Source organism: Panulirus ornatus, chromosome 12, assembly GCF_036320965.1.
Source record: "Panulirus ornatus isolate Po-2019 chromosome 12, ASM3632096v1, whole genome shotgun sequence".
In the NCBI taxonomy this organism is placed as follows: Eukaryota; Metazoa; Arthropoda; class Malacostraca; order Decapoda; family Palinuridae; genus Panulirus; species Panulirus ornatus.
In genome coordinates, this window is record NC_092235.1 from 17624682 (window position 1) to 17643501 (window position 18820).

General features: G+C 38.8%; 1 protein-coding gene across 2 annotated transcripts in view; it reads left to right on the plus strand.

Moving 5' to 3' along the window:
• LOC139751808 (uncharacterized) overlaps nt 1-11876 on the plus strand; it is an 88872-nt gene extending 76996 nt beyond the window's left edge. The window contains exon 4 of one of the 2 annotated variants that reach the window (XM_071667392.1): nt 10353-11876. In XM_071667392.1, coding sequence (XP_071523493.1) covers nt 10353-10661 — 309 coding nt within the window. In that variant the 3' untranslated portion in view covers nt 10662-11876. The remainder of the gene's footprint in view (nt 1-10352) is intronic. The other variant, XM_071667393.1, reaches the window with a different exon arrangement.
• The last annotated feature ends 6944 nt before the right edge of the window (nt 11877-18820 follow it).

The window sequence follows — 18820 nt, forward strand, 5'->3', positions numbered from 1 at the left end:
ATGCTTCACATGCCCTGGTTCAATCCATTGACAGCATGTTGACCCCGGTATACCACATCGTTCCAATTCACTCTGTTCCTTGCACGCCTTTCACCCTTTTACGTGTTCAGGCCTCGATCATTCAAAATCTTTTTCACTCCATCTTTCCACCTCCAATTTGGTCTTCCACTTCTCCTCGTTCCCTCCACCTCTGACACATATATCCTCTTTGGCAATCTTTCCTCACTCATTCTCTCCATGTGACCAAACTATTTCAAAACACCCTCTTCTGCTCTCTCAACCTCACTCCTTTTATTACCACACATCTCTCTTACCCTTTCATTACTTACACGATCAAACCACCTCACACCACATATTGTCCTCAAACATCTCATTTCCAGCACATCCACCTTCCTTCGCACCACTCTATCTATAGCCCATGCCTTGCAACCATATAATATTGTTGGAACTACTATTCCTTCATATATACCCATTTTTGCTTTCCGAGATAACGTTTTTGCCTTCCACACATTTTTCAACGCTCCCAGAAGTTTCGCCCACTCCCCCACCCTATGACTTACTTCCGCTTCCATGGTTCCATCCGCTGCCAAATCCACTCCAAGATATCTAAAACACTTCACTTCCTCCAGTTTTTCTCCATTCAAACTTACCTCCCAATTGACTTGTCCCACAATCCTACTGTACCTAATAATCTTGCTCATATTCCCATTTACTCTCAGCTTTCTCTTTCACACACTTTACCAAACTCAGTCACCAGCTTCTGCAGTTTTCTCACCAGCGCTGTATCATCAGCGAACAACAATTGACTCACTTCCCAAGAGTCTCTCATTCACAACAGACTTCATACTTGCCCCTCTTTCCAAAACTCTTGCTTTCATCTTCCTAACAACCCCATCCATAAACAAATTAAACAACCATGGAGACATCACACACCCCTGCCACAAACCTATATTCACTGAGAACCAATCACTTTCCTCTCTTCCTACATGTATACATGCCTTACATCCTCAATAAAAACTTTTCACTGCTTCTAACAACTTACCTCCCATGCCATATATTCTTAATACCTCCCACAGAGCATCTCTATCAACTCTATCATACGCCTTCTCCAGATCCATAAATGCTACATACAAATCCATTTGCTTTTCTAAGTATTTCTCACATATATTCTTCAAAGCATACACCTGATCCGCACATCCTCTACCACTTCTAAAACCACGTTGTTCTTCCCCAGTCTGATGCTCTGTACATGTCTTCACCCTCTCAGTCAATACCCTCCCATATAATTTCCCAGGAATACTCAATAAACTTATACCTCAGTAATTTGAGCACTCACCTTTATCCCCTTTGCCTTTGTACAGTGGAACTATGCAAGCATTCTGCCAATCCTCAGGCACCTCACCCTGAGTCATACATACATTAAATAACCTTACCAACCAGTCAACAATACAGTCACCCCCTTTTTTAATAAATTCCACTGCAATACCATCCAAACCTGCTGCCTTGCCGGCTTTCATCTTCCACAAAACTTTTACTACCTCTTCTCTGTTTACCAAATCATTCTCCCTAACCCTCTCACTTTGCACACCACCTCATCCAAAACACCTTATATCTGCCACTGTATCCTCCAACACATGTATATATATATTTATTTATTATACTTTGTCGCTGTTTCCCGTGTCAGCGAGGTAGGGCAAGGAAACAGACGAAAGAATGGCCCAACCCACCCACATACACATGTATGTACATACACGTCTGCACATGCACATATACATACCTATACATTTCAATATATACATTTATATACACACACAGACATATACACATATACACATGTACATAATTCATACTTACTGCCTTTATTCATTCCCGTCGCCACCCCACCACACTTGAAATGACAACCCCCTCCCCCAGCATGCATGCGAGGTAATAACAAATAGTGGTGAAGTGAAAGGGAGATGGAGTGAGTATTTTGAAGGTTTGTTGAATGTGTTTGATGATAGAGTGGCAGATGTAGGGTGTTTTAGCTGAGGTGGTGTGTGAAGTGAGAGGGTCAGGGAGAATGATTTGGTAAACTGAGAAGAGGTAGCGAACGCTTTGCGGAAGATGACAGCCGGCAAGGCAGCAGATTTGGATGCTATTGCTGTGGAATTTATTAAAAAAGGGGTGACTGTGTTATTTACTGGTTGGTGAGGATATTCAATGTATGTATGGTTCATGGTGAAGTGCCTGAGGATTGACGTAATGCATGGATAGTGCCATTGTCCAAGGGCAAAGGTGATAAAGGTGAGTGTTCTAATTACAGAGGTATAAGTTTGTTGAGTATTCCTGGGAAATTATATGGGAGGGTATTGATTTTTGATTGAGAGGGTCAAGGCATGTACAGAGCATCAGATTGGGGAACATTGTGGTTTCAGAAGTGGTAGAGTTATAAATCAGATGTTTGCTTTGAAGAATGTATGTCAGAAATACTTAGAAAAACAAATGGATTTGTATTTAGCATTTATGGATTGGAGAAGACACATGACAGAGTTGATAGAGATGCTCTGTGGAAGGTTTTGCTAGTATATGGTGTGGGAGGCAAGTTGCTAGAAGCAGTGAAAAGTTTTCATCGAGGATGTAAGGCATGTGTACGGGTAGGAAGAGAGGAAAGGTTTTGGTTCCCAGTGAATGTCGGTTTGCGGCAGGGGTGCGTGATGTCTCCTTGGTTGTTTAATTTGTTTATGGATGGGGTTATTAGGGAGGTGAATGCAAGAGTTTTGGAGAGAGGGGCAAGTATGCAGTCTGTTGTGGATGAGAGGGCTTGGAAAGTGAGTCAGTTGTTGTTCGCTGATGATACAGCGCTGGTGGCTAATTCAGGTGAGAAGTTGGTGACTGTGTTTGGTAAAGTGTGTGAAAGAAGAAAGTTAAGAGTAAATGTGAATAAGAGCAAGGTTATTAGGTACAGTAGGGTTGAGGGACAAGGAAATAGGGAGGTAACTTTGAATGGAGAAAAACTGGAGAAAGTGGAAGTGTTTCAGATAGCTGGGAGTGGATTTGGCAGCAGATGGAACCGTGGAAGTGGAAGTGAGTCACTGGGTGGGGGAGGGGTTAAGGTTCTGGGAGCATTGAAGAATGTGTGGAAGGTGAGAACGTTATCTCAGAGAGCAAAAATGGGTATGTTTGAAGGAATAGTGGTTCCAACAATGTTATATGGTTGTGAGGCATGGAAGGGTGCAGAAGAGGGTGGATGTGTTGGAAATGAGATGTTTGAGGACAATATGTGATGTATGGTGGTTTGATCGAGTAAGTAATGAAAGGGTAAGAGAGATGCGTGGTAATAAAAAGAGTGTACTTGAGAGAGCAGAAGAGGGTGTATTGAAATGGTTTGGTCACATGGAGAGAATGAGTGAGGAAAAATTGACAAAGAGGATGTATGTGTCAGAGGTGGAGGGAATGAGAAATGAGGGACCAAATTGGAGGTGGAAAGATGGAGTGAAAAAGATTTTGAGCAATCGGGGCCTGAACATACAGGAAGGTGAAAGGCATGCAAGGAATAGAGTGAATTGGAATGATTTGGTATACTAGGGTCTACATGCTTTCATTGGATTGAACCAGGGCATGTGAAGCGTTTGGAGTATACTGGGGTCTTACATGCTGTCAGTGGATTGAACCAGGTCATATGAAGCGTCTAGGGTAAACCAGGGAAAGTTTTGTGGGGCTTGGATGTAGTAAGGGAGCTCTGGTTTCAGTGCATTACACATGAAAGGTAGAGACCGAGTTTGAATGAATGTGGCCTTTGCTGTCTTTTCGTAGCACTACCTCGCACGCATGTGGGGGGAGGGGGTGCCATTTCATGTGCGGCAGGGTTACGGCGGGAATGGATGAAGGCAGCATGTATGATTATGTACATGTGTATATATGTATATGTCTGTGTATGTAGATGTATGTATACATTGAAATTTATAGGTATGTATATGTGCATGTGTGGGCATTTATGTATAGAAATGTGTATGTGGGTGGGTTGGGCCTTTCTTTCACCTGTTTCCTTGCGCTACCTCGCTAACACAGGAGACAGCGACAAAGTATGATAATGCATTCACTTTTCAGTTAGATTAACAAGTATTATGTTTTCCCATGTATGCTCACTAAGAAATTTTATTTTTGATTTTGGAATTGTCCATGATTAGACTTTTCATAATCATACATGATATTGTGTGTGGATTATTTCTCTTCATCTTGTTCATATTCTTTTCTGAGCTTGTTTGTGTATGATATTTATTGCCTCAGACAAAGTTAATTTATTTCTTTTGATTTAGTAATTATCATACAATTTGTTATGTTGCCAATGTTTTTAAGTGAAGTATCTGTTATTCCAGTTCTTTCTACAATTCCATGTCTCACTGCATTCATTACTTCACTCCAGATCCTGATATCAGTCTTCAAATTTTCTCATTGCAGCCTTCTTTGTGTCTATTCTTGTTCTTTATATCTTTCTTGATAATTATTATATCTTCTCCATTTCACTTCATGCCATTAGTTTTTTTTATATTTTATGTCATGTTTACAAACTTTTTCTTCCTCTTAATCCTTCTGTCACTTCATTTACATTCTCTGAAGTTGTCACATTGGCTACACACCCTGGGATGCATGAACTCACAGTTATTCTTATTATAATCCTTTGCATGAAATCTTCAAAAGTAGTACATTATTTAACAGTTTTGGATGCTTATTCCTCTTGTGAGCCTCCCAATAACGTAGCCCTTGTTCCAGACTATCTTACAAAAATTTGGTTGATATAGGCCTTTTGACCTTCATATAATTATGTGATGGACAAATGGACACACAGACTTATGTGCTTTATGTGTGGCAATAAAGAGAGTGTGGTTGTGTGAGCTGAAGAGGGTGTGCTGAAATGTTTTAAACATATGACATGAATGAGAGAGGAGAGTTTGACAAAGTGGGTATATGGAGGGGAGAAGGAAAAGGGGAAAGACCAAAATGGTTATGGACGGATAGTTCGAAATTATATAACGTGATTGGGCCTATATGGGGAGGAGGAGCATGAAAGACGTGCATAGGTTAGAGTGAATCGGAACAGTTTGGTAAACAGGGGTTGACTTCATGTCATGGGATTGAACCAGGGCTTGTAAATTGTTACTGTAAATGAAACTACTTCAAAAGATGCTAACTTTACCTTAGACTCAATTTTATATTCATAAGGAATATTTCTGGATACATTTTCTTGTGTGGTTTTCTTTTTGTTGCTAAGATATATTCAATAAATAAATCACTTCACATTTATTGATTGAACTTCATCTCCTGTAATATCTTGTTAACACATCCAGTTTCAAGTCAACATTGGAGAGTGGAAGAGAGCATGGGAGGACTGCCTGAATAGGCGAATGCTTTTCAAGGCCCACAGTGTTAGCACTTATAGTTTATGCAAAAAGTTGATCATTGTAGTATATGTTTAATACAGGAAGTACTTCGAATAATCTCATAATTCTATGATGTAGGAAAATGCATGTGGTGTACATTGATATTAATTAAAATGCAGTGCTGCACAGTGTCATGAAAATCTTGTGTAATGTTTGTGCGATAATTTAAAATTTTGGTATAATAACTTACACAAGAAAAACTGTTGACATTGTGCAGAAAAACTGTTGACATTGTGCATAGGACATTTTGGGTAATACGAGTCAAACTATGTGTGTAATTACCTATATGTACTGTGTAGGGAGAGAGTATTGAAGTGATTAACATATTGATATTTGTAAAGCATCTGTCAACAAGAAGATTGAGTTGGGTAAGTGCATGGGACATCCTAATTGGTACAGGCTGAGCATCCCTAATCTGAAAATCTGAAATCAGAAATACTCCAAAATCCCAAATTTTTTTGAGCAGCGACATGACATTACAAGAGGAAAATTCCACACCACAGCATTGGTGGAAAGTAAAAACCTGCAGTTTGTTGTTATTGTTTACCAGCTGATGCAGGTATACTGCTGATGCTACTGTGCTGCTATGTTTTCCTAAACACATTATTTTTTTCATTATGGTATTATTATTATTATCATACTCTGTCACTGTCTCCCACATCAGTGAGGTAGTGCAAGGAAACAGACGAAAGAATGGCCCTACCCAACCACATACACATGTATATACATACATACGTGTCCTCACACACATATGCATACCTATACATTTCAATGCATACATATATGTATATACATACACAGACATGTACATATATAAATATGTACATAATTCATAGTTGCTGCCTTTATTCATTCCCATCGTCACCCCACCACACATGAAATGACAACCCCCTCCCCCCACATGCGTGCGAGGTATCGCTAGGAGAAGACATCAAAAGCCACATTCGTTCACACTCAGTCTCAAGCTGTCATGTATAATGTACCAAAACCACAGCTCCCATTTCACATCCAGGCCCCACAAAACTTTCCATGGTTTACCTCGGACGCTTCACATGCCCTTTCAATCCATTGACAGCACATCGACCCCAGTATACCACATCGTTCCAATTCACTCTGTTCCTTGCACGCCTTTCACCCTCCTGCATGTTCAGGCCCTGATTGCTCAAAATCTTTTTCACTCCATCCTTCCACCTCCGATTTGGTCTCACATTTCTCGTTCCCTCCACCTCTGACACATATATCCTCTTTGTCAATCTTTCCTCACTCGTTCTCTCCATGTGACCAAACCATTTCAATACACCCTCTTCTGCTCTCTCAACCACACTCTTTTTATTACCACACATCTCTCTTACCCTTTCATTACTTATTTGATCAAACCACATCACACCACATATTGTCGTCAAACATCTCATTTCCAACACATCCACCCTCCTCTGCACAACCCTATCTATAGCCCATGCCTCACAACCACATAACATTGTTGGAACCACTATTCCTTCAAACATACCCATTTTTATGGTATTTCATATTTTTTCATTGTTAAGTACTTATGTGTGAATAAGTGTAAGAAAATGATTGCTTATCAGTAGCATATAGATTCAGAGTCAGGAATGAAGGTGATTCCAAACAGCCACAGCTGAGGTTGTGACAGCTTTCTGGTGGTTCAGTATTACACAATGTTGTTTCGTTTGCAAAATTATTAAAAATATTGTATAAATTACCTTCAGGCTATGTGAACAAGGTGTATATGAAACATAAATGTTTTGTTTTTAGCTTGGGTCCCATCCCCAAGATATCTCATAGTGTATATGAAAATATTCTCTATTCTGAAAAATCCAAAATCTGAAATACTTGTCGTCCCAGGCATTTCGGATAAGGGACACTCAACCTGTATTTTGTTAAAAGTAGGTCTGGAGGGAGAAGTAAGGACAATGATTTTCTGCAATCCAGTTATAGGATTTTGCAGGAAGTGTTGATTCATTAATATTCATTAATTTCATGAATTTAGTCAAAATTAAAATGAATTACACAGGATTTGAGATCCCATGTGTGGTATGATGATGCTTGAAATTCAGTTTAATACCAGTGTTATGGTCATTCTGGACCTGACTGTAAGTATACGAGACTCGGGTTGACTTTTGGAAAACATTTTATTGGAAATAATGCGTCCTATATTCCACAAAATACTGTAATTGATTTTAAGTGTAGCTTTTCCACTGAAGGAGTTATAGGAATGTGTGAGTGTATAAGGAAGTGAGTTTAAGACTGATGTGGGTAAGAATGAAAGTGGATTACGAAAGATGGGTGATCCTTTGTGCATGGAACTTGGCCATGAGAAGAATAATGAAGAGGGTTGAGCATTTTGAGAGCAGATGAATGAGCATGTAAGCAGTTTTGATGCAAGAAATTGGGTATTAGTGATGGGTGATTTGAATAAGAAAGTGGGCAATGTGGCACTTTAGAGTTTAAGTGGAGTGCAAGGTTATTAAGTAAGATGAATAGAAATGGTGAACAGCTTGTGGATTTATGTGCTGGAAAGGGATTGCTGATCAGAAGTACTTGGTTGAAGGACTTTTTTTTATTATAACTTTCCCAGGACCAATATCTCTTAAAAAGAAAGATAAAAAAAGTTCTGGTGTTATGCAGGACCTTTCTGAAGGCTCCTTCTGCCTAAGGCTGCACAACTTGGTAAGTAGCAGGGAAATGTAGACTCTTTGGAGTGAGAAGTAATGTGGCAGACTGTACTCCCAATGATACAGCCTTGCCAAAGGTGACTGTTCACTTGTGGTGTAACCTCAAGCAGGCAGAATCTATTATACGTGGGGTAAGAAAGATTGTAAGCAGGTGTTATTGGATTATATTCTAATTGATAGGTGTTCAAAAAGAAAAACTCTTGGATGTGCATGTGCTGAGAGGGATGGGTAGTGGAATATGCGGTTATTACCTGATTGAGGCAAGGGTGAAGATTTGGGAAAGCAGTGCTGGCAGATGTGAGGGAAGTGTGTGGCATGCAGAAGTTGGGAGGTGGGCAGCTGAAAAAGATTAGAAAGTGGTGAAGTGACGAAGCAAGGTTGCTTGTGAAAGAGAAAAGCGAGGTGTATGGGCAGTAGCCATAGGGAAGGAGTGTAGTGATTAGGAGATGCACGAGAGAAAGTTTCAGGGAGAATAAGGAAATCTTTTGGAAGGATGTTAATGATGCGAGAACAAGTCTACAAATGTGTGCAATGGTCAAAGGGGCAAATGGGGAACTGGTAACAGGCAGTGATTACAAGTTGGAGTGAGTTCTTTGAAGGACTGTTGGGTGTGTTTGATGATAGGGTGGTAGATTGAGAGGGCGACTGTGTTGTTGATTGGTTACTCTGTATTTTCACTGTATATATGGATCATAATGAGGTGCCTGAGGATTGGGAGAATGCATACATAGTGCTCTTCGAATCACAAGGGTATAAGTTTGTTAAGTGTTGCTGGTATGTCGTATGGAAGAATGATGACTGAGAAGGTGATAGCATACACAGAGCATATCAGACTGGGGAACAGTTTGTTTCAGGAGTGGTAATTTTTTTGTGGATCAGGTGTGAAGTGAGATGAAGTGAGGGGGCCTAGGAAGGGCATCAATTGTTGTTTGCTGATGACATAATACAAGTGGAAGATTCAATTGAGAAACTGTAGGTGGTTTGAGTTTGGCAGAGTGGGTAAAAGGTAAGAGTAAATGTGAATAAAAACCAAGGCTATTAGGTTTACCTGTGCAAAGAGGCAGCTTAGTTGGGGTTTGAGAATGAATGCAGAAAATTTGGAGAAAGTGAAAAGTTTTAGATACCTGGGAGTGCACATGGCAACTAATGGAACCCTGGAAACTGAGGGTGAGGGGGCGAAGGTTCTGAGAGCATTGAGGAATGTGTGGAAAGAGATGTGACTATTTGGGAGGATGAAAATGGATATGTTTGAGGATAAAGTAACCCCAGCCCTGTTGTATGGATGAGACAAATATTATAGATGAGAATGTATGGAAAATGTTGAAAATGTTGGAAAAGTGAATATGTGGTGTAAGGAAGGGTGATTAAGTAATGATAGGGTATGAAAGAGATATGGTTATAAGAAGAGTATGGTTGAGAGAGCTGAAGAGAGTGTGCTAGAAAGGATTAAGACATATGGTGAGAATGAATGACAAGAGGTTGACTAATATATGTGTCTAGTGGAGGGAACAAGAAGAGAGAGACTGAATTGGAGATGAAGGAATGTGTGAAACAGAATATGAAGGAGGGTGAAGTGTGTGCATGGGATAGAATGAATAGGAGCAATGTGATATACAGGGGGCAGCATGCTGTTATTGGACAGAACCAGGGCATATGAAGCAGTCAGGGAAAGCCACAGAAAGGTTTGAGGGGCATGGTTGTGGATATGGGGCTATGGTTTCAGGCATTATGCATGACAACTAGAGAATGAATTTGAGAGAATGAGGCCTATTTCTGGTGCTGGCACTACCTCAAATGTGAAAATGGCAAATAAGTATGAATTGAAAACAAATTATTTACCTATTAAAAATTTTGACATGTTTTCTAAACTTAGAATTTGTTGGGGTTTCCCTTGTTGCATGTAATGTCTCATATAAGACTGTGGAAAGAATTGATATGGGAAGGATGTCAGATGGGTGGAGGAGGTTAAAGAAACAGAATTAAGTGTAGGGTAGAAACCAGAGTTAAAGGAATAATAAATCATTTGAAGTGTAAGAGCTTAGCAAGTTTGAAGAAATGTCAGAGGAGCTTTAAATGATTTGGAAAATGCTTTGTATATAAGAGATTTCTCTTTGAATGCACAAAATACTTTTTATGCTGAAGAAAGTTGTAGTCTTCAAGAGCTTTGATTATGTTGCTTTGATATTAATTTTTTTTTTTTTTTTTTGATAATTTTCACAAGCATGCACATTCATTTCAGAAGAAGCAGAAGAGAAGGAAACTAAACAGTCGACATAAGAAGACTTACATATGCACAGTATGCAAAAAAACATTTTTAAATAATATTTCACTCGTTTTGCATATGCGTTTGCATTCAGGAAAAAAGTTATATCACTGCTCTTCATGTGAATACCATAGTGTATCTTACAAATTGATAAAAAAACATGTTTCTCAAAAGCATAGGCGAACATTGGCAGAGTCTGAAAAGAAGTGCAAAGATGCCCCTTTAATTGATCCAAGCCAGGCTGTAGATAGACCTGTCAAAAGGATGAAAGATATTGATAAGTAGGTGAAAGTAGATGGTGAACTAGCATATAAGGGAGTGGATGAAGATGGCCAAATGCAAACTGCGTCTTCACAATCAATCAGTGGAATGGATGTAGGCAGTTTGCACTACAAAAAACAGAGAATGATATGAAAAATAGGAAACTGGAGGAAGAAAATTAAGTTTAGATCTAAGAAACAAAAATGCTATGGAAGATAAAGATAGGAAAGATAAGAGAGGCAATCAGTATTTAAAGATATCAGGGAAAAATATTTCATCATTGAGTGGGAAGTTAGACAAAAGTGTTCTCATTCTGTGATATGTAAAACATTAGGGATACAGAATGATTTTTATGTATACAAACTTTTATGTATCAATATTTAAGCATGACTTTATCTGTCATAATGTTAGTTTACCTTTTTCCTAAAATATGTAATTTTTGTATATTCTCCATATTATTTTTTCATACTTTCGATTTTCTTACTTCACTTATCATTAGGATATTTTTGTTCTGCCACAGAGCTTCTTATTATAGCTAAATTTTTTGTATGTTACCTAGTGAACAAATGCATGCATTAAAAGTGGTAATAATGATAATCTGCTCTTGTTGCTCTCATGATTACCCTCACTGGTGACAACTTGAAATGTAAGTGATTTTTACAGTTTTAGAATATTTCTATATTTTTTTTATTATGGCACATTCTTAGAAACGAATTACTTTTCACAAATGTCTAATCCACAAATGTAATGCATTTGTACTTTTGTCTTCCAAAAAAAATTATTTGAAAATGCAGCCTCCTTTTGTTGTTTTAAACATGCTAAAATTCTATTTTGTATCTGTGTTTAAGTTATTGAGTATATCTGAACCATTCACCCAAGTGGATTTTTTTTTTTTCAAACAGAAACATTCTCATTTCTCTAGAGAGGAAGATGGCTCTTACATACTGTTAGATATCATTTAAAACAAAAAATACAGCTTAATCCAGATAATTGATATATGTTTGAAATTGCTTTTTTTCTTTTCTTTTTTTCAGTCAGCTGACAGAAACATTTTGATTAAAGCATGCCTAGTATTTAGTTACATGGAGGATGTATTTTAACTATCAAATTGCAATCTTTTTTTTACCATTGAATGAAAAACTGCTGTTTGAGTTTAGCAAAGGTATAAGACTGCCTGTTTTTGCTGTAAACCGAAATGTATTTTTAAAATGAATTTTGAAATACAATACTTTATATTTAGTATGTATAATTATACCCGATGATAACTTCTGCAAGAGTATGATTCTTTGGGATGATAGGTTAAGCTTACTCACAACACATATCTGGGATTAAGTGCAGCTCTTTTAAAAGGGCCATCTATATAGTGTATGTGTTCGGTCTTGGAATTATCATGAACACCTGAAGGAGGTGCTCAAAATGTTTTTTGATATAACTCGATGAGCCTTAATGGCCCTGGCAGTTGATGGGCCTAAAGCCCAGATATCCAAACAGCCTCTGAGTCATTGTAATACTGTTCTCTCACTTATCATCATAACCTATGCAGTAAGTTGGATAATGTATACACAACAAGATCTGCAACATCATTCCCCTCCCCCTCTTTTTTTTCCATAAACCCATATGCAGTACGTTAAAGTGCTTCTTTATTTATTACTTTACTCAAAAAGATGATTAGTCAACTGGGACCAAGTTTCCCATTCATGCTAATTTCATATAATAATTGCATCCATTGCAGTCAATCCACAGCGAGTCCTTTAGCATTTTCACTGAAATGACCCTTGTCCTCCTTGAATTTTCACTACCTTGTGTGGTTAGCCTTCTACTTTATTAGAGTATACATTCTTGACCAGCCTGTTATCTGCTGTGCATTCTGTGATACTGTAATAGACTCATCCATGTGCCTTTCAAATGACTTTTCACTTTATATGACCTCACTTCACTCTTTCCATGCTCCTTAGTGTCTGTTAACAGGTAAAATCTTGTCAAACTGAGATTTACAATGGCAGGAACTATGGCATACCTGACCAGCTTTGTAGTAGAAGCTTTGACCATAGTGATCAGTGGCTATGTGAGTGGTTTCTTGCGATAACTCATGGTGAAAAGTCTTTTAGCACAGTGAACAATTTATTAGATTCTATCCTTTTTAAGTTGTAATGTGCTTCCCTCCATGTCTCTTGCAGTTAGAGGTCATTAGACTCTGGTAACACTGGTATGCCTTTTCACCTCTATGAAAGTTCATGTTCTGCAATATATTTCTCCAAAACCAAAATGTTTTTCATCCTTGAACATTAATATGGCTTCTTTCCTGTGTAAATAATTCTGTGCTCTACTAATCTGCTTCTCTGGAAGGTCTTTGGCATTGTGGACATAAATGTAGCTTTTCTCTGAAGTGAATATTTGTATGGTTCATTAAAGTATTCCTTTAGGAGGTCTGTAGGCAGTGAGCATTCATATTGCTTCCTTCCTGTGTGAATAGCTGTGTGCTGCACTCAGGGACCTGTCTGGGAGAAAGTTGTTTAACAATGTGAACATTCATATAGTGTCTCTCCTGTATGAATGATTATGAGGTTTACTAAATTGCTTTTCTGGAAGAACAACTGACAATGTAGACATTTATGTTCTCTTTTGTTTAGCATAAAATGAATCTTTAGGGAAAAAGTCTTTTAGCATTGTAAATATTTACATGGCTTTCCAGTTGCGAGTACTGATGTGCTTCATTGAATGAATATTCTAGGGGAAAGCCTTTTCTCACTGAACAATAATGTGGTTACTCTATCAACACTCATATGTCCCACTAGACCATTCCCCTAGGAGGCCTTTTGTCACTGTGATAATTTATTTGGCTTTTCTCAAATACGAAGTCATGTGTTCCACAAAAGTATTCCTCCAGGAGAAGGACAATTGGCATTGTGAACATGTGAATAACATCTTTCCTGCATGAACAATAATAAGCCACATGGCCCCTCAGGGAAAAGTATTTATGCAGTGTCAGTATTCATGTGGTTCCTCTCTTGTATGACTATTCACATGCCACACTTACTAAATCATCTGAGAGAAAGTCTTTTGGCAGTGCATATACTCATATGGCTTCTTTGCCATGGAGTCATTGCTGCATTAAATTACCCTCTTGAGAGAAGGCCTCAGGGCATGGAGAGCATTCTTATGATTCCAGCAGTGTCCTCTTAATAGGCTGGTGATGATGATAACACTCCTTCCTCAACTCTTGCTCTAGGAATTCCTTCTATCTCCTGTAGGGCTTCCACAGCAATCAGGAAACTGGTCCCATCTACTTGGGAGGACCACAGGACATAAAGTGTAGTGATAATATGAGTGTGTCTATGTTGGGAGACAGTTAAGCAGTAAGTGTTCAGTGTCTTCATCGTGAGATATGTGGCATATGTTAAATCAGTATTGGGGGTATAGTAGGGATGGGTGATGTCCAAAGCATACCTGTAACAGGATTTTGCCATGTTGGCACTGCATGAATATTCCTGTAACTTACTCTTGGGAGTAAGGTTTCAAATGGGCGAATGTCTGGTGGGATAGTATTCAAGATTGAGTTGAGAGGGCGATTGTTTAGTGCATGTTTAGTGATGTGTTTGAGGTGGGGAGGGGGTCTGTGAGTATAGTTTGCTGAAGTGCGAGACATAGATAAGCTTTTTATTTCTATTTTGGATGTGGAGATTAGTTATGGAGTTATTTGGATGAAAAAAGTCCAGTACTTTTACAAAGAATTGTGAGCCAACATGTTGAAGCAGAACTGTATGGGAGAATCTTTGTTTCATTATTTAGGTATTGAGTGCTTATGAATTGCTTAACAGCAAATTATTTTTCTGAGTGCTCAGATTTGTGGTTTACAGCTTTGTTGTATTTGGTTTTGAGAGGATGGACACAAAGGCAAGTATGAGCTAACATGTTGAAGCAGAATTGTATGGGAGAATCTTTGTTTTATCATGTAGGAGTGCTTGTGAATTGCTTGACAGCAAATTATTGTTCTGAGTGCTCAGTTTTGTGGTTTCCAGGTTTGTTGTATTTGGTGTTGAGAGGGTGGACACAAAGGCAATAAGGCATAATTTAAGGTGGAATGGTTGAATTTTGAAGATACCAAGAACTTTTTTTTTTTTTTCTTGCCCACCAGATGCCAGTTAAGTGTTCTGTGGGCACTTAGTATGAATGTTCACGTTAATGATTGCTATTTGGGAAGTGAATGTCATGTGCATTGTATGTAACACCTGGAATGGCTGGGCTTTTGTTGAGGGAGTTGTTCATTAAAGGTGGCTGGAGAGTGCAAGTTGGATTTGTGTCTGTCTGGGAATAAAAGAGGGAATGAAGATTTCTTTGGTTGTATTTGCATTCTGTTTTGGGTGTGCCATTATTCCTTTGTGTAGTTTCTTGTTGGTACTCTTGAATCAAATTGTTGTAATACTAGGGTAAGGTCATTTGCACATGAGAGAACCTTCATGATGTGATTTGCTGGAGATAATGGGAAGTCATTATGAAAATACTGAAGAGGGTTGAATGCAGCTGGATATGAAGTTGGCCATCCACTTTATGTCATTTTTATGGAGGGTGGTGTTGTGCTCTTGTATGAGGATGTGCTTATGGATATTGCCAAATACTTTTTTGACGTATATTGCCACTAATATTGTGTGAGATGGGTGTTGTTGTTGGTTCAGGTCATATAGGATTTGTTTTGTGAGGTAAATGTCATGTGATGATGGTGGAGTTAGGTCTAAAGCCAAGTTGTGTAGGTGAGAGTATGATATTTTGAATTAGTTTTTAAGGAGTTTGAATACTGAAGACAGAAATGAAATAGGGTTGTAGGAGGAAGAAGAGTTGGTTGGCTTTGGAGGGTATAAGCATTGGTTGTGTGTTTACAATTTCCATATGATTAGGATTTTTTTTTTAGAATAACTAGGACTGATTGAAGATCTGTAAGTGCTTGGATTGAAAATGGGGCAAAGTGATGTGAGAAAAATAGATATGTTGCTCAGGCCCCTTGCAAGAAAGTTATTTATGCTTTTAAATGAGAATGGTCGATCGAGTAAGAAATGATGGGGTAAAAGAGAGGTGTGGTAACAAGAAGTTTCAGTAGAGCTGAAAGTGGTGTGCTGAAGTGTTTTGGACATATGTAAAGAATGAATGAGGAGAGGTTGACAAAAAGGATACATGTATCAGGATTAGAAGGAACAAGGAAAAGGGGGAGACCAAATTGGAGAGAGAAGAGTGGAGTGGAAAAAGGTTTTGTCTTCAGGGCCTGAACATGCAGAAGTGTGCATGGGATCAAGTGAATTGGAGCAATGTGGTGTACGAGCTTTTATGTTGTCGTGGACTAAACCAGAGCATGTGAAGTGGCTGGGGGAAACATGGAAAAGTTTGTATGGTCTTGTTGTGGATCGGGGGCTATGGTTTTGGTGCATTACATATGACAGCTAGAAAAAGGACATGAGTGAAGGAGGCCTTTTCTTTGTCAATTCCTGGTGATATCTTGCTAATGCATGAAACACCAGGCAATTATGAATGAATTTACATATTAAGACAGACTGGACTTTATTTCTCTGAATAGATGACAATGATACTTAATTTTATTCAAAATATAAACATTAATACATGGGAAATTGTTCCTGCCAAGAGTAAGTATATGGTTGACTGAAATGCAAGATATTTTTCCAGCTGTGGTGGTAGGTTGTTTGTGACAACTCAGGATAAGTGTTGGAATCATACATTGGCTGGGAATTCAAATGAGGGCAGGAACCATTAATCCTCATATGAGGAACACATCAGCCCTTGTCAAATTTTCACATGAGGTACAGAGCAGTGTTAGGGTTAATAGACAGAAGAAGGTTTTGAAATTTCATCCCTGTTTATTTCACAATATCACATTTAATGTCTGCTTACATCTTTTATCACAAAGTATCACTTATGAAAAGTATCTCCAGAAATTACAGATTCATATAAAACTATATAGTTTCCAACTCTTAATTGGTGGGCGTGGTCACTATGTGAAAAAAGAACTATGGTTAAAGTGACAGCTTAACATTCAAAAGTGAAAGAAAATATACAAAAGTCTTATTATTAACCTTGTATTGGTCTGATTCAGTGCTAATAGAGTGCCTCTGAGTGAGATTTACTACTTTTGTATTATTGAGAGAGTTTTACACTTGATGTTAGCCAGTCTCTTAACCTCTTGTGTGTGTGTGTGTGTGTGTGTGTCATGGTTTCACTTATGTATTTGCAAACACACACAAAAGGCATTTGACACTGTACCAAGCAGGAATGAGGGAGAAACTTCTTCAATGGATAGAAGATTACCTCAGTGGAAGGGAACAAAGGATGCTTGTCAGAGGAGCCTTTTCCAAATGGGTTGAGGTGACCAGTGTAGTGCCACAGAGTTTGGTCTTGGGACCATTACTCTTCTTGAACTATATCAATGACTTGCCTGAAGGTATGGAATTCTACCTGAATATGTTAGCAGATGATGCAAAAGTCATAAGGGAAGTGAAAAGCAAGGAAGAATGCATCACTTTGCAAGGCGACCTAAAGAGAATCCAAAGTTGGTCTGAAACGTGGTTAATGAAATTCAGCATGAGGAAATATAAAGTAACGAGTATGAGACAAAGCGAAGGATGGCCTCAGTATGATATTTTGTAGTGGGAAATGAGCTTCAAGACTTTGTTTGTGAGAGGGACTTGGAATAGATATCCCTAACATGTTGCCAGAGCCCCATATTATGAGAGTAGTTAAGGAGACAAACTATCTTCTGGCAAATATCAGAATAGCTTTGAAGTGTATGGATAGGAAAATATTCAACAAGCTATTCCTATCCTAGGTAAGGTCAAAACTAAAATATGCCTCTCAGGTTTTTTACCATGTTAGTCCTAAAAAAACACAAAGAACTCATAAAGAAGGTTCAGAGGAGGGCAACAAAAACTGCATTAGAATCAAGTGAGCTGGAGGCTGTAAATTTACCCACCTTGGAACAGAGAAAAGTGAAGGTGACCTGATTACAACCTTTTAAGTTTTTAAAAGAGATTGACAAATTGGACAGAGAATAATTTTTAAAGAGATCAATGAAGCAGACAGTTTTTGAAGAGATGTATAGATAGAGCAACCAGAGGATGCAACATGAAATTAAGAACCTTGTTATTAAGGATGCAAAGAAATTTTTTTTTTTTTTGTCGCTGTCTCCCGCGTTTGCGAGGTAGCACAAGGAAACAGACGAAAGAAATGGCCCAACCCACCCCCATACACATGTATATACATACGTCCTCACACGCAAATATACATACCTACACAGCTTTCCATGGTTTACCCCAGACGCTTCAGATGCCCTGATTCAATCCACTGACAGCACGTCAACCCCGGTATACCACTTCGATCCAATTCACTCTATTCCTTGCCCTCCTTTCACCCTCCTGCATGTTCAGGCCCCAATCACACAAAATCTTTTTCACTCCATCTTTCCACCAATTTGGTCTCCCACTTCTCCTCGTTCCCTCCACCTCCGACACATATATCCTCTTGGTCAATCTTTCCTCACTCATTCTCTCCATGTGCCCAAACCATTTCAAAACACCCTCTTCTGCTCTCTCCACCACGCTCTTTTTATTTCCACACATCTCTCTTACCCTTACGTTACTTACTCGATCAAACCACCTCACACCACACATTGTCCTCAAACATCTCATTTCCAGCATATCCATCCTCCTGCGCACAACTCTATCCATAGCCCACGCCTCGCAACCATACAACATTGTTGGAACCACTATTCCTTCAAACATACCCATTTTTGCTTTCCGAGATAAATGTTCTCGACTTCCACACATTCTTCAAGGCTCCCAGGATTTTCGCCCCCTCCCCCACCCTATGATCCACTTCCACTTCCATGGTTCCATCCACTGCCAGATCCACTCCCAGATATCTAAAACACTTCACTTCCTCCAGTTTTTCTCCATTCAAACTTACCTCCCAATTGACTTGACCCTCAACCCTACTGTACCTAATTACCTTGCTCTTATTCACATTTACTCTTAACTTTCTTCTTTCACACACTTTACCAAACTCAGTCACAAGCTTCTGCAGTTTCTCACATGAATCAGCCACCAGCGCTGTATCATCAGCGAACAACAACTGACTCACTTCCCAAGCTCTCTCATCCCCAACAGACTTCATACTTGCCCCTCTTT